Source organism: Cicer arietinum, chromosome 1 (genome assembly GCF_000331145.2).
Source record: "Cicer arietinum cultivar CDC Frontier isolate Library 1 chromosome 1, Cicar.CDCFrontier_v2.0, whole genome shotgun sequence".
In the NCBI taxonomy this organism is placed as follows: Eukaryota; Viridiplantae; Streptophyta; class Magnoliopsida; order Fabales; family Fabaceae; genus Cicer; species Cicer arietinum.
In genome coordinates, this window is record NC_021160.2 from 376,912 (window position 1) to 393,089 (window position 16,178).

General features: G+C 31.0%; 2 protein-coding genes across 2 annotated transcripts; one reads left to right on the plus strand and one right to left on the minus strand.

Annotated features, from left to right (window-relative positions):
* The first annotated feature begins 1,509 nt into the window (after positions 1–1,509).
* LOC101506118 (protein EI24 homolog) lies at positions 1,510–7,517 on the plus strand. Its single transcript, XM_004485408.4, has 12 exons — positions 1,510–1,742; positions 1,832–1,897; positions 2,197–2,347; positions 2,655–2,707; positions 3,594–3,728; positions 3,844–3,907; positions 4,039–4,124; positions 4,205–4,287; positions 4,719–4,795; positions 5,683–5,798; positions 6,997–7,101; positions 7,273–7,517. The coding sequence occupies exons 1-11, from the start codon at positions 1,654–1,656 to the stop codon at positions 7,061–7,063; spliced, it is 987 nt and encodes a 328-aa protein (XP_004485465.1). The 5' UTR covers positions 1,510–1,653; the 3' UTR covers positions 7,064–7,101; positions 7,273–7,517.
* A 4,494-nt stretch (positions 7,518–12,011) lies between these two features.
* Positions 12,012–14,274, minus strand: LOC101506448 (transcription factor TCP8). Its single transcript, XM_004485409.4, has 2 exons — positions 12,540–14,274; positions 12,012–12,394 (listed from the first exon to the last, which is right to left on the minus strand). The coding sequence occupies exon 1, from the start codon at positions 14,123–14,125 to the stop codon at positions 12,563–12,565; it is 1,563 nt and encodes a 520-aa protein (XP_004485466.1). The 5' UTR covers positions 14,126–14,274; the 3' UTR covers positions 12,012–12,394; positions 12,540–12,562.
* Between the last annotated feature and the right edge of the window lie 1,904 nt (positions 14,275–16,178).

Genomic DNA, 16,178 nt, shown 5'->3' on the forward strand with positions numbered 1-16,178 from the left:
TAGGGAAATAACTAAAATCCATAGGCACAATGCTTTTTTTATAACTCACGGTGGTAGTGACTTACAACTACTTTGTGTGTGATGAGGTAGTTTTATAACTTTAAATCCTCTGGAAAAGTCAGTTTGCATATGATAAGTTCTCATGCCCATGCGCTAGGCAACTGAATTAGTATTTGAATATTAGTATAATATTATTCATAGGTGAAAATGCCGAAGAGTTCACCGTTCTTTTATAATCTATTTTAGACTGACAATGAAAACTGAGATTAGCGCATGCATGACATCACAATAATGAGTGAAGATTATTTAATTTGTTGCTGATACCAAATCGGCTATGTAGCATAATTTGGCAAAACTCTTCATCGAATTAATTTAAAACGACGAAATTATATTTTATGTGACACAATTAAGGATGACAAAAAAAGAATTTTGGGGTATGAGGCATCATTTCCTCACTCTGATTTTTTTTTATATAAAACAAAAGTTTAACTATAATTTTGATTTTCATATTTTTCATCTGCAAAATTAATCATTCTATTTTAAAATTTGACAATTTCGATTTTTTCTTTAGATGTTATTAAAAAAAAATGATTTGATATATTTTAAATGACGTGACATATAATTTCATGATGTAGAATCATCTACATGCGTCGATTGAATCTATATTATTAATTAAATTAAAAAATAAATAATTTTAGAACTTGACATTAAAGTTTTTAAAGAATTTTGTTACAATTTCATATGTATTAATTATTTAATATTATCATATTATATGTTATGCCGTTTGAAATATATTGCATTATTATTTTTTAGTTAAAAAAATTGAAGAAGAAACTAAATTGTAGAATTTTTAAATAAAAAAACTGATTTTTAAATAAAATTATGATATAATTTTGTGATGCACTCTTTTACGTGTGTATTCATAATTTTATGTCTTAATACTTTTTAGTGATTAAAAATTTGGACATGATAACAAAATATTTTTTATAAATACAAACACTTCAAAATCATCTAAATACTAATTTAACAAATATCATCTTCATATCACATTATTTTTATCTAATATAACAAATAGTATTAATGATGTATCGGCTTTTAATACAAGAGTGATTCATGATAAATTAAAAAATATATATAAATATCATATTTAATAAATAATTTAGAGATTATTTTTTAAAAAATAAAAATTATTTTATAAAAGAAACTATTCAATCAACTTTCTATTTTAAGCTGTTTTTATATATATCTTTTAGGTTTTATTTAAATGTGACAAACATATTTTTTTAAGGAAAAATGTGACAAATAGATGAAAAATGAAAAACACTTAAAAATATTAAGTTAAAAAATGCAACAAGTGAAAATAGACTATGCATTAGTGAAAAACAATTAAAAGTATTTTGTTAAAAAACAGAGTATTATGTTAAAATTAGTTTACACGGTATGTGATTGTATTTTTGTGACAAAAACAGCATCATTGATTGTGTCTTTAAAATAGTTTTCCACCGTGCACACCAATTAATCTGATACATGAAACATATAACGTTGTACTTGTACCCAAAAGAATAGATAAAGCACGGGATCAATTAATAGTTTTGACTATGATGAAATTGAGAAGATTGAAGTGAAAGAAAGGAGCGTTGCGATTAGGAAGCAATGGAAAGGGTGAAGGCCGGTAGTGTTCTATGGTTGGAGGGTTTGAGAGAGGCTTGTTGCCTTCATCGCGTTCTTATTCTCTGTCTCAGGTGAATTCGACTCACCCTTCTCTCATGCTCTTTATCTTTCATTTCACTTTCAATTTTAATTTCAATTTGATCGTCTGTGTATTGTTTAGGTCGAGGTCGCTTTTGGTGCGGACAGGGCAGTGTTTCCTCCTTAATGGTTTCATTTTCTTAGGAAGGTTACTTAATTATTTCAATTTTCATCTTTCTACAACTTTTACTTGTTACTATTTTCTTTCCTTTTAGTAGTAACTATAACTAACAATCAACTCCTAAACCTATTTTTATTTATTTTATACTGCGTTATTTGTTTATCCAATCAATGTCAAGGTTTGTTAATTTCTTGTTGCAAGTGTCTGTGAGGCAATTAAATAGGTGTTATGATTGACTGATGGAAGAATTCTGACTCACAATTATTGGTTGATACCTGCATAATCTATGTATTTGGTGATTTGAACATATTTAAATTTTTTTGCAGTATTTTCGTCCTAAACTCGGTTGTGATCCCTGCTTTGTGGTGGATATTACCTGATCAATGCTCACAGCTTGTTTCTCATAAACTGTGTGCCTTAGGTGGCATTTTGAAATTTTATTCTTTCTTACGTCTTGCACTCATTCAGCTCTTTTATGTAAGTATTATATTAAATATACTATTTTTAAAGTGTATATTGATCTGGAAAACTAATTTTGTTGATTGTTCTTCGTTTTCCTTAACAACTTGCATAGATTTTCTGAATTTTTGTATATTTTAAAATATATATCAATTGTTCTGAACTTTTTGGCAGGAGATGTGCTCATGAATTTTCTGCATCTCAGCTTTTGGGATTTTTTGTTGATAAAATGTATTCCTAATATCTCTCTATACCTAGATTGCAATGCAGAAGTTTTGAATGAATATGGTTTTCTAATTAATCTTTTGTGATTGTCTCCCTGCAGGCGTTTTGGTTTTACCCATTATATGTGTTTAGCATAGTTCTAAGCACCATCTGGTAATTTTCACTTTTTAATCTTTCCCCCATCTTTGTTGTCACGTTCGATGCATCTTACTGCCCTTTTTTTTGTCATTTTCCCTGTCGAGTTATTTCATGTTTCTATAAGTCTTCATTACTAAGTAATGAAATTTCATAAATCACGTAAAATAAGGGAAGTACTTTTAAGAGAAAAAGATACATTGTCTAAACAATCACAAGAACACTACAAAGTAGAGACACAATATAGCTGTCCAATCCCATTCTGTAATTATGTACACGATCCTACCGAATGAATATTTTGGATTGCTTCTTTTGCTACCAAAATGCCGAATTGAAATTCTTAATTTGAAATTTTAGCTTACGACTCCCAACATAGGTGTCGAACACATCAATATTACCAAATTGCGTTTGGCTCGACAGGGGAATGTTTCAGTTCATGGTCATGTTCTCATTGCAATCACAAACAAAGTTCTCTCGATTTTTTATTTCCATATCTAATCAAGTATACATAAAGTGACCATGAACTGGTATGTTGCTTTTCTTTTTGTTTTCTAAATGAGAATTTGGTGGTAATAAGGATTCAAAAAGCTAAGGCTCTATGGGCTAATTCTGTAGGCTTACCAGATTAGGAAAAGTGCTGAAAGTATGAGATTTTGGATGGAGTGAGTGGTTAGAGAAAAGAGAAAATGAATCTGTAGTAAGGAGGGTGAATCACAGAGAAGGAAGGAGAGTACTTTTCAGTTTTTCTGACTGAAAGCTCGGGGCTAGGAGATTTATCCTTTTCCGGGAACTCTTGCTCTTTTTTTTCTTTCTGTATTTGTTTTCTTGTTGAATATATCAGTACCACTCTCCCTTTGTAAGAGAGGATTTATTGCTATAAAAATTGATAAGGGTGTGTTTTTAGGTACAATGACATTGCCAAGTATGGGTATGCTGCAATGGGAAGATCTAAGTTAACTGTGGACAAAGTCTCTAGCCAAAACGACACACTAACTACGCAAAATGCTTATCAAGCAAAAAGACCATCTGGCCTTGGAGGGTAAAGTTATAATTAATAGTTACTTCGTGCTGGATATTTTATTTTTTAATTGATATTGATTTTTACTGGGTAAATCAGCATTAAAAGGTTCAACTACTATGTTTGCTTAACCCAGGGTCATGATTGGAATAGGAGAGCAGGTGTACTCAATGCTTCTTTTGAGTGTTTTCTTTCTTGAGGTAATAAAATCATTATAATTTCTGTTCCCATATTGATAAAGATTATACGCCTTATAAGCAAAAAGTTAACTTTGGTTGGTTTTATCCTTTCTAGTTGTTTAAAAACAAGCAATTTCTAATGTAATTTGCAGGTTTATGCAACTGGTTTCATACCATATATAGGGAAGGTGCTCAATTTTTTACTCCTTGCCTGGATGTATGCATATTACTGCTTCGAGTATGTGGTCCAAATACACCTTTGCTTAATGTCCTCCTTCAACAGTTGGATACATGTTTTAAAATGTGCTTTTTTATTAGGTATAAATGGAATTTCAATGAAGTGTCTCTTGACAGAAGGCTGGACTACTTTGAATCTTACTGGCCATTTTTTGCTGGTTTTGGTAAGTTTTTTTTTTTTTTGTTTAAATAAGCTTTTTTGCAATATAAGATAAAACAACTTATTTTACAAACCTTCAACAGTGAACAGTTATTTTTCTGTATTATTTATAGTAAAATATAACCAGTCCTTAACATGTGTGTTTAGAGACAAAATTACGGGTTGTTTTTGAAGGGATAGACTGGGTATATGGGAACGGGGATTGAAGATTTTCAACTTTGGGAAATGTGCAAATGTGAAGCAAAACGCCAATAATTCAATATACTTGTTGCCTGCCCTACATGATCTGTTCAGGTTTTAATGGTCTTATACCATTTTCTTGTTGAAAAATGTTGAACACTTGAACTATGGATCAAAATTTTTATATCATGTATAATTATTTATCCTCTGATTTGTTTCATATTTGAGAGTAAATAGTGATTTGTGCCATCACAGGAAGCCCGTGCGTTTTGGCTATATTCTTTTTCTCTCCTCTTGTGAGTTATGGGATTATGGCTATACTTTTTCCACTGGTATGTATGATCGTGTTGATTGTTACCCTTGTGTTCTTTCTTCTTCCATGATTTGGATCCTTTGATGTTACAATTTGACTGTCATGTAAATTTTTGTATCCATCTCTCTCCTTGCGTGTTAGGATATAGAGTAATAGGTATTAGAGTAGTTAATGTAGTTACGAGTTATTATAGTTACGAGTTATTAATAAGGTAGTTAGGATTATCATGTATAAATAGGGAGATTTTGGAGTTAGAGAGAGTATCTTTGAATACTATAAAGTTTGTTGAATAGAGTAGTAACTCTATTGTGAAGGGGAAACCCTTGAAGGAGAGATTCTCTCATATTATTTCTTATCTTTTTTCCAATTAAAAGTGTTCCTCCTCTAATTTCTTGGAAGAAATTCTTTAGGGTGTGTTTGGTTCAACTGAGGGGAGGGTAGGTGAGGGGAGGGAAGTAGAGATATGTTTAGTTCAAAGAAGGGGAGGGGAGGGAAGAGGAGGAATTTTTAATGATTTGTGTTTGGTTCAAGGGAGGGGAGGGATTTTAAATGGTTTTTTTAGTTATATAGAGCCTCTTCCCTCCCCTCCAAATCATCCCCAAAATAGAGGGAGAGCAAAATTAATTTAAGGAGAGATTTTGCTCCCCTCCCCTTCTAAAATTTGAACCAAACACAAACACACAAATCTTGGGACATTATTAACCTTTAGTAATTTTTATAGAGTGAGGTAGACAAATTTCAAAAGACACTGTATTGTGAAATTTTAACACGAGATTCCAAACCCCTTACTCCCATATTGAATTTGACTTTTTATGCATTTTTTGCATTTTTCTTTAATCAAATCTAAAATATCATGTTGTATTATTATGAATGATAGTAAATAGTATCATACATTTTATGTTACAGTTTGTTCTAACTGCAACTGGGTCCGAGGCTGAACAAGAAATATCCTTTGAAAAATATAAATGGAGAGCTGCAGGAGTGGAAAGGCTTCCGATATTTTATGTTGCAGATAATGTGTCGTAAGCTTTTTATTACTCATTCCTCCACTCTATACTCTAAACAGATATTGCATTATGAAAACTTAGTTAATAGGCAAGTGACCCAAAAGGGCACTTGGGTAATGATTAATACCTAATGGTCTCATATGTTAGGTGAAGTCGTTAATTGCTATGGTAAGTTGTTTTAATAATGAAGCATAGTGCATTGATATGTAAATATTTGACTATTTTGAGGTTGTCGAATCTTTGTTAGCTGTCATACACTTCCATCATTTGACTCTCCTCTTTCTGCTGATTAAGTTGAAATATATATTAAAGCTGCTCCCTCTATTCCAAAATAATCGCCACAGTTGACTATTCACACAAATTAAGAAAACGTGATAAATGAATGAAAGAGAACAATGATTTTACCAAACTATCCATATAAACTATTGGTTTATTTTCATTGTCATAAATACAAAATGGAGAATAATAACTTGGGAGTGTTGCACACAATATTAAATTAGAAGGTACAATTGAAAGAAAGCAGATAAAGTTGCATTGTAAACAAAAGTAACACTTATTTTGAAATAAATATTTTTTGCAAATGCCTCAATCATTTTGGGACAGAAGGAGTATTCAATATTGTCTGTTTATTAAAAATATTCACACGGTGTACCGCTATTGATGAAAATTGCTACTCGTGAAAGGAATTAGTTCAAACTCTATTTATATTGTTGTTTGTTTCATTATTTGGCTATGAGGAGTAATATTGAACCTTTCGTTTCCTTTTTTATTTTTTACTTATGAAGAGAATTGGAAAACAAATTGTAAAATGTTAATTTTGAGTCTCAAATGAAAGATCAAGTACCTTAATAAGTAATTTTATGATATTGGATAATTGAACTCATTTTTCATTTATGAGCTATATTTTGGTGCTCAAATTATCTTGTACACCTCGACTATTTCTTATTCTGTTTTTCTGTTAAGTTAGGACTTGGGATGCTTTTAAGAGGATAATGGAGGAGTAATAAGTAATGCTAATATTGGTTCTCAAGTTCTTTCTTAGATATCTTTCTTATTCAGATTTTTCAATTAGGATCAGGTGCTTATATGAAATCGTTCTCTATTTGATCACCAAAATTTCTAATAAGGGCTAATGGGCTAGCTTGATTGTATTATGAAGTATCTAGGGAGTTATTATCATTTCAGCCGCATATTTCGATTTTGGTTTATGCAGGATGTGGATGTTATCTCTTTTACCCCTGGACAAACGGGACCAGATGCAAGACAGAAAGGCGCAATAAGATTATTGCATCAATGATTCTGGCATAACTGACGACTGGTAAGAACACAAACTGTGATTTTCTCCACCGATGCCATGCCTATTTCATACTTATTACAGTGTGTATGAAACCATGCTAATTGCTTTATTCATTCCTGCATATATAACCCTCCCACTACTTTTCTCTTTTACTTAAAAAAGTTGGTTAATTTTTTTTGATTAATGGTGTAGGATGAATCTCTTTAAGATGCTGATGTGGTCTGAACTATAACTACTCGACTTCAGAATTCTGGTGCAGAAGGTTAAAGGTAAAGCTACAAACTACTGCCAGACCCAAAATGGACCGCGTTAGAGAGAAATTCTACTTTGTGTATGGTCGATCCCAACTTGGTTTGTATGTTAAACAAGTCTTTTGTGCATAATAACAACCCTGACCAATATATTTATAAATTTATTTATGCAAAATTCTCTTCCAATACTCCCCTACTTATTTTGATGTATTAGATTAGCCTTTTTTTTTAAAGTCAGTCCTTTAAAGTTTATAGCGTTGACATCATTGATTTATATTTCAAGTTTTCGTCTGACTCTTCAAAAGATGCATACAGAAAAAATTGAAAATAGAAAAACAATTTCACAGTCTCTTGTACAAGTCTTTAAATATAGGAAATACTATAGTGGAAACGTGATAGTTTTTAATTAACATTGATAACGTAAAATGAAGAGGCTTGACATTGTACTACTTTTGTTACTATGTATAGTGATTGTCCACGTTTAGTCTCGTGTATCAATTATTACAAGAGTTAAGACCTCAAGGTGTTCATTGACCGTTTCATTTTTCATGTGAAAAGCCTCCATTGCTTCCATTCTCTGAATTAATGCTGAATTGAGTCAATTTAGCAAGTTGACATGGCCAAAAAAAACATCCTAATGACTTAATGAAGACGAAGAGGCTCTTTGGAAAAAACAGGGTGAAAGTAAGTTTTTCCCCGGAAAAAAACAATGGAAGAGAGACAGAGATCAGGAACAGGAAGAAGAGAATCATTGTCCCATATTCAGAGCTCACGCGCGGCATGCTATGTCTTGCATTGCATCTAAACCAACCAAACCAACCCGCACTTGGCAGTCACATGATTGGAGCACGTGAAGCGCGTGGTGCTTTATCCTCATTGCATTATTGTTATTCGCTATTCATATATTCGGCTAGGTGGTCCCACCCAATACTACATCCGTGACCAAAATTCATCCTGACCGTCGTTTTCTCATTTCAGATCAACCATGATAAATAATAATCATGTTATCTTCCTCTCACCCTTCTTCGTATACCTTTTAACTAAAGAAATCATTTTATCATATCTTAATTCTCAGGTCAAAACTTGTGCTTCCCATGATTAAATAAAATGTGCAATTAAAATAATTGCAAAATGGCACTGATAGCTTTTCACAGCGGGATTTGCGGTTTGGTGCAAAAACATTAACGGGGAATAAATAAAGATAACCCTCGAGAGCGAGTAGTATGCTTCGCTGCCCTTTTTTTTTCATTTATATTTAATTTAATAAAAGTAATTTTTCTTGTAAAAGTGGATGAAAGTTTAGTTTTGTCTGCTAATAAACTAGAAGAGAGGCATCCTATGGTGTTCTTTCTCCTCCTCTAGAAGCATAATATATAATATGTTTGAGTATAGTCATATATTGTTCTAAAGTTTAAAACAAAAGCATGAATTTATTTATTTCTTAATATATTTACCATTTTTTGTTACAAAGTTTACCATTTTGGTAAAACAACAGTTACAAAGTAATTAAAGGAATATTGAATCTACGTGGCTCGGATATTACTAGGGATGAGTGATAAAACCTCTTTCTAGTTTTAGAATGTGAAAAGAACAAACATGCAAGCAAGGCTGTAGCTTCAATATCTGTATAACCGTGAGATGACTATACTTTAAAATTGAAGATCTAAATTTGATTTCTTGTGAAGCGCACAACATCTGTTTACAGTATCGATCTATAAAAAAAATAACTTGTATATATAAAGTATTTTATTTAAATCAAAGAAGTCATGTCAGTGCAACCACATCTGAAAGGAAATACAAATATTATTAATTAACAACTTGCAAGCGAAAACCAATACAATTATATAAAAATAAAATGATACTACTTTTTTGCTATAACACATGTGTGTTAGATATCTGTACATGCAATTTTACATATTGAACTTTTCATATGAAAAATCACTTAAAAATAATATGCTCAAATATTTTTAGAAAATTTTATTCACGTTTAAAATTTGTTTTTTAATTTAGAATACAATAATTTTAGTTAAAAAAATAAAGAGATTTGATATAGTTTTATATTATAATATAATTTTTTATATAAAAAGATGAATAATACTTTATAATATCAATTTAAAATAAAAAAAAAATTCTTCACATAAGATATATCACATATAATTTGTTTTGCAAATACAAAACACAAAATATGAGTAAAAAATCAGTCTAGCAGTATAGTAATGAATTGGGAATCCAAAGTATGAGTGTTGTAGTAAATAGTAAATGGTTAAAAGTGTGAGTGAAAAAAAGGAAGAATGATTGGGCAATGAAGAGAGGAGAGGGAGTAATAAATCTGAAGTAGACTGTTGAAGTCAACACCAAAGTCGTTTTCCTTGCCGCCCTGTCTTATAGACAACGTTAGTACGTTACCATCCATCCTTTAATTATGCACAATTGCACATCACAACCTCATCTTTTTTTTTTCTTCTTCTTCTTTTTCAACTTTACCAATTCATATTCCTTCACTTCTTTTTCCCATCTACCATTAGTTTCACAAATTATCTTATTTTGTTAGTTAATTTATTTGTAAATCGAATGCGTTTATTTGTTGTTAATTTAATATTCTATCTATATATTAGACCAGAGTTAGTAAATACTAACAAAATCAGTATCTTTTTAGAGAAAAAAAAAACAATATTTTTATGAATTAGAATTAAATTTAGCTACTTTTGGTACAATCAAATTTCATATTCCAATGTTTATAATAGTCACACATTACACACCAATCACTTTATTTAGACTTTTGGTGGTACAAGTACCAATACCATAACCAATGTACTACTAGTTTATAGTAATAACATAGTACTATTTACCTGTATTTTACATGAGTATTTTTTATAAATTAATTGGTAAAAAATCTTACACAATTGCGATACGTGAGTGCAAATTCGAAATATAATATACAACCTCTTTAAATTAGAGAAAAGTGGTTTTAGATCATTTTCTAATTTAGAATCACTTTTCTATATTATTTTCTTTTTTTTTTATTTTATCTAAATAAATTATTTTTAGTCAAATTTTTTTTCTTTGTGATTTTGTTGTTGGAGTATATATGACATTTTTAGTTTTTCATATTAATGCAGTATGTTTTGGTTTTTCATCTTAATATGTATTCATTTTGATTTATTGTAAATTTCAATAAATGACAAATTTAAAAAGATAAACACTTGAATTTTATTATATTTATAGATATATTATTTTTGTACAATATTAAATTAGATATTAAATTTATTTGAATAAATGAATATCAATTTATTTTATTTTAGTAAGAAATAATAAAACATGTATAGTCATGTGAATATGATGGGTATATTAAAGTAATAATAATTGACGGTCGTTACTTGTCCTTCAATAAATAATGTCTGTTCTTTTTTTTTTTTCTTCTACAGAAATAATGTCTGTTTTCTAAAATCTATGACATGGCATACATATTTTCTTATTGCTTTCAGATAACCATCTATGACAATAATAATTCTCCCATTTTAGGTTGTTAGCAAAAATGATTTAATTGATACATACTGTAAAGGTAAAAATCTTTTACTATAGTATCTCAATTAACTATAAAAACAAAATAACAAAAGTGGTTTTAGATCATTTTCTAATTTAGAATCACTTTTCTATATTATTTTCTTTTTTTTTTATTTTATCTAAATAAATTATTTTTAGTCAAATTTTTTTTCTTTGTGATTTTGTTGTTGGAGTATATATGACATTTTTAGTTTTTCATATTAATGCAGTATGTTTTGGTTTTTCATCTTAATATGTATTCATTTTGATTTATTGTAAATTTCAATAAATGACAAATTTAAAAAGATAAACACTTGAATTTTATTATATTTATAGATATATTATTTTTGTACAATATTAAATTAGATATTAAATTTATTTGAATAAATGAATATCAATTTATTTTATTTTAGTAAGAAATAATAAAACATGTATAGTCATGTGAATATGATGGGTATATTAAAGTAATAATAATTGACGGTCGTTACTTGTCCTTCAATAAATAATGTCTGTTCTTTTTTTTTTTTCTTCTACAGAAATAATGTCTGTTTTCTAAAATCTATGACATGGCATACATATTTTCTTATTGCTTTCAGATAACCATCTATGACAATAATAATTCTCCCATTTTAGGTTGTTAGCAAAAATGATTTAATTGATACATACTGTAAAGGTAAAAATCTTTTACTATAGTATCTCAATTAACTATAAAAACAAAATAACAAAAAGTTTGAAAAACGCAAAAGTAACATGGATGTTGAAAAGGAAAATGTTTGAAAAATCAATCAGTACTAATAAATATGGAAAAAGGGGGTAAACGAAAGCGCTAGGAATTAATGCCTTGCTGTTCTTGACCTCCCTTCTTCTGGAGTTATATCTCCAAAAAACATACATAAATAACTGAGATTTGTATATATACTCCACCAATGATGAATTGCTATTTATATACTATTTTGCTTACTTTGTCCATGCAATTTTAGTAGTTTTTTTTTTGTTACAAGAATAGAAGATTTTGAAATTATTTGGTTTAATAACATTAAAAGGAACATATATTATTATAGGTATAATATATGCTGATGCCACTACTATATATGTACCAAAAAATTTAAACATATATAACCAAAATAAAACAGTAGATAAAAGTAAGGTACTCAAAAAATTGTTTGAAATCCTTTTGTTTTTGATATTCTCATACACAGAAAAGCAAACAAATAAAATAAAGAAATAATTAAGAATAACAAGAGAAATTTCCTCCTATACAAACTCTCTCTCTCTCTCTCTCTGTCTGCAAAGTCCCTTTGGACCAAAATCAAACGGTAATTAAATAACAAACCATACCATATCATCCATCTAAACAAATCAACTCCCTCAAAATTAAGAAAATAAAAAGTGACAAGATTTTCACAACTAATGCAACATCTATGAAAAACTCAAGTCCTTTGAGCATGCACAGCTAGCATATGAATCCATGGAATGAATTTCCAAAAAGCAATAAGTTATAAGAAATTCAACACAGAACCCTGAAAAAAGAAAGAAAAGAAAAGAAAAAACCCAATAAACAACACTTCATATATACTAGATGGTGGCACACAAATTACAATATAAAAGATGCAAGTTGAGAATAATAGTAACAATTTACAAAAGAAAAAGCATGCAAATACTAACCAATATTATGAAGTAGTAATGAATCATTGAGAGGTATCAGGAGCATCTTCTTCACTTTCAGTAGGTTGAGGATGAGAATGAGAATGAGAATGAGAATGAGATTGTGAATCCAATGAAATAGAATGATGTTGATGTTGATGTTGATGGTGATGGTGATGATGATTATCAGAATTAACATTAACATTGAAATCAGTAGCACCAGCTGCAGCTCTTGTGTAAGCATTAAGAGCAGCCAACATACCCAAATTTGAATCAGAAACTGCCAATCCAATATGCTGTGAAGGTTGATACACTGAACCCAATTGTAAACCACCACGTCCACCCTGAAACTCAACACCACCACCACCACCACCACCTGATACCGGAAGATTAAACCTCGGCATAAAATGTAACGGAGACGGAGTTCCGGCGTTGTTCCCTTGAGTTTGACTATTTTGAGATGGAGAAGGACCAAAAGGCCACATGTTCTGTGTTTGTGTCTCTGAATTCGAAGTTGCAGCACCACCACCGCCGCCACTCACCGGTACCATCCAAATTGTGTTTCCACTACCCGCTGTGGCCCACATGGCTGTCGCCGGTATCATATTCGACGGTCGAAGAAGTCCAGAAATTGAACTATTAGAAGAAGATGAAGAAGAAGCTCCACTACCACCACCACCGCCGCCGCCGCCTCCACCTTCACCTTCACCCATAGTATCTTGTTGTTGATGATTTGTTTTGAAAGCTTTTGGAGAAGAAGAAGAACCATCACCACCACTTTCGTTGTTGTTATTATCGTCTTTGAAAAGATCTTCTCTATAACGTTTCCTCATGTAATTCTCGTTTGGATTTAAAGCTTCACCGATTTGATCAGCACTCATCAGTTGTTGGTGGTGTTGATGAAACCCTAGAAGAGGCGCGTGTTGGTACGCGGCTTCCTCGTAAGGATGACGAGTCAGTGCAAGCGCGCCGTGAAAACTGTGAGGAGCCGATTTCGACGGCGGAGCCGACAGCGTGGAGCCACTGCTTCTGAGTGAGACGTTCAGAGTGGAGAAATTAGCTGGGATCGTTCCGGTGCCAGTGGCGGCGATGATCGCTGGTTCTGCTTGCTGGAGAAGCCACTCGATTGTTTCGCCGTCGGATTTGTGGCCTAATTCTCTGGTCAACTGAAAAACCCTGGCAGCACATGTCGCCGGCATTCGAATTCTACGGCCGCGGCCGTCGACTTTGGTGTGTCTGTCTTTGGTGGATCGTTTAGGAGGATTGGCGACGGTGGTGACGGCGGGAGAGGAGGAGGATAATTGGTTATTTGTGTTATTGAGGAGTGGAGGTTCAGATCTGGTGGCGATGGCGAGAGAAGCGTCAATGGCAGAAGATGAAGAATTGGAGGAAGAAGAAGAAGAAGAGTTTGAAGAAGGTTGTTGGATGGAGATGGAGCCCATAATGAAAGGGGGTGGTCTTCCATCAAAAGGGACCACAAGGTGTTGTTGATGAGAATGAGAATGAGAATGAGAATGAGAATTTGAAGGAGAAGAAGATGATTCTTGTTGTTGTTGTTGGTGGGTGCCTCTCTTCTGCTTGTTGTTTTGCAAATCTGATAGTTCCATTTTGTGGGGAAGCCTACTTGCTTACTTCAACCTTTTTTTTTATATATATAAAAAAATATAATTTATATTTGAATTTCTGGGGTATATCATATCATAGATGATTCATGGGTGTGTTGTTTTTCAACACTAACTCCAACGATAGCTCTAACTCTAACTCAAATTCAGTCATGCCAATTAGACAGAGAAAACAAAGTGGGGTGGGGTGGGGGCGCGGGTTAGAGAGAGAGAGAGAGACAGAAAGGCACAGACACACACACAAAGAACAAAGATAAGAGAGAGAGAGAGAGAGAGAGAGAGAGTTTTAAAATTTGAAAGGGTGTGTTGGAATGGAGTGGACCAAAATGAGTGAGAGTTAGTGGGGTTGTGATTGACTGTTGTCTTGCTTGCTCGGTTATGTGAGAATGAGTGGGGACCGTAGTTAGTACTGTAGGAGTATTAGTAAGTGAAAAAAACGTAACAGAAGACCACTCGTGGGGTCTCGTAAAAGGAATTCCAAATATTGCCCTTTCTTACTCTCTCTCTCTCTCTCTGTGATTCAAAGTCAAGACTCCAATTTCCTCTCTCCTCCAACTGGCCAACACAAACTAATATACTATAATTTCAAATCTCTTCTTTCATTACAAAATTATAATTATGAGAGATTCAGATTGATTTTATTCAGTGTTAATATAGAGTTTGATAGAAATTATAATGATTGGGCAGTGGGTGGGTGGGTGTTTAAAGTGTATAAATAAACTTCACATTCACATTCACATTCACAATATTGAATTCAATTCCACAGATGAGCAACAGATAAAGGCATCTAATGCAGTATAGCAAGACAGCTCATCCCAACCCAATCCACATTTCTTTTTTCTTTTTTCTTTTTTCTTTTTCTCATGGTCAAATTTCCTTGCCCACTCTACCTTTTCGTTAGTGGAGGATCCACAAACACATAATTCTCCTTGCTCCATGCATATTTCAATTTCAAATCTATTTATTCTATACATCTAATGCAACAACAGAATCACTCGTATATAAAACTAATGGAATTTACGTGACTTTCATCCTACAAAAAGACTGTAAAATTAAAGTGGGTCATGGAAAAATATGTTTCTAATACTTCTAAAATAATTATTTACTGTATAGAAGATTATCAAAAATATCTTTCAAAAAATATTTAATATCTCTATGTATTCATATATTATATATATAAGAAGAAGAAAAATAAATAAATAGTTGTAATTCAAATACTTTTTTAATGGTTTATATGAGTCTCCTCCTCTTCAATTAAATCATTTGTTCAATTCATGTATACAAATATTTTACAAATATTAAACCATGTGCATACCAATTATATGAGTTGCATCAAATGGTGTTTTGTTGAATTCATGTATACCAATATTTCACACTATCAATGCATACCAATTAATATAATTTTGTATTTTGTATTATAACTTGTATTCATATACAAAAGATTAATAGTAGTTCTGATGAAAATTATAACATGATGTATGGCAAGTGTGTAATTTTGTTCATTCATTATATATTGGTGACAAAATTTAAGAGTGCTTGATTTCTTGTTTTTACTCTCCTTATTTTTCATTTCAATATTAAATTACGTATTAAAATATGAAGTTAATAATTATATACTAGTATTAGTGTACAAATATATGTATATGTTCAAGTATATTTCCCCATATATTCCGTTAATCAACTTTCTAAAATATTCATTAGATACTTGTATAATCTCTTATGTTGTCACGATATAGTATAAAATTCCTATGAAATTAGAAAATCATCAGCTATATATTTTTCGAAAAATTTCTCCTATTTAAAATAGTAGATAAAACATTTCAAAAAAAAAAGTAAATAAAACAAAATAAATTAACCAACCAATCCTACGTGGACCCTCTTATTATTATTATTATTACTATTATTATTATTATTATTATTATTATTATTATTATTATTATTATTATTATTATTATTATTATTATTATTATTATTATTATTATTATTAGTATTCTTCACATATTTTAAGTTTTTGAAGAGATAATCATTAGCTAAGATA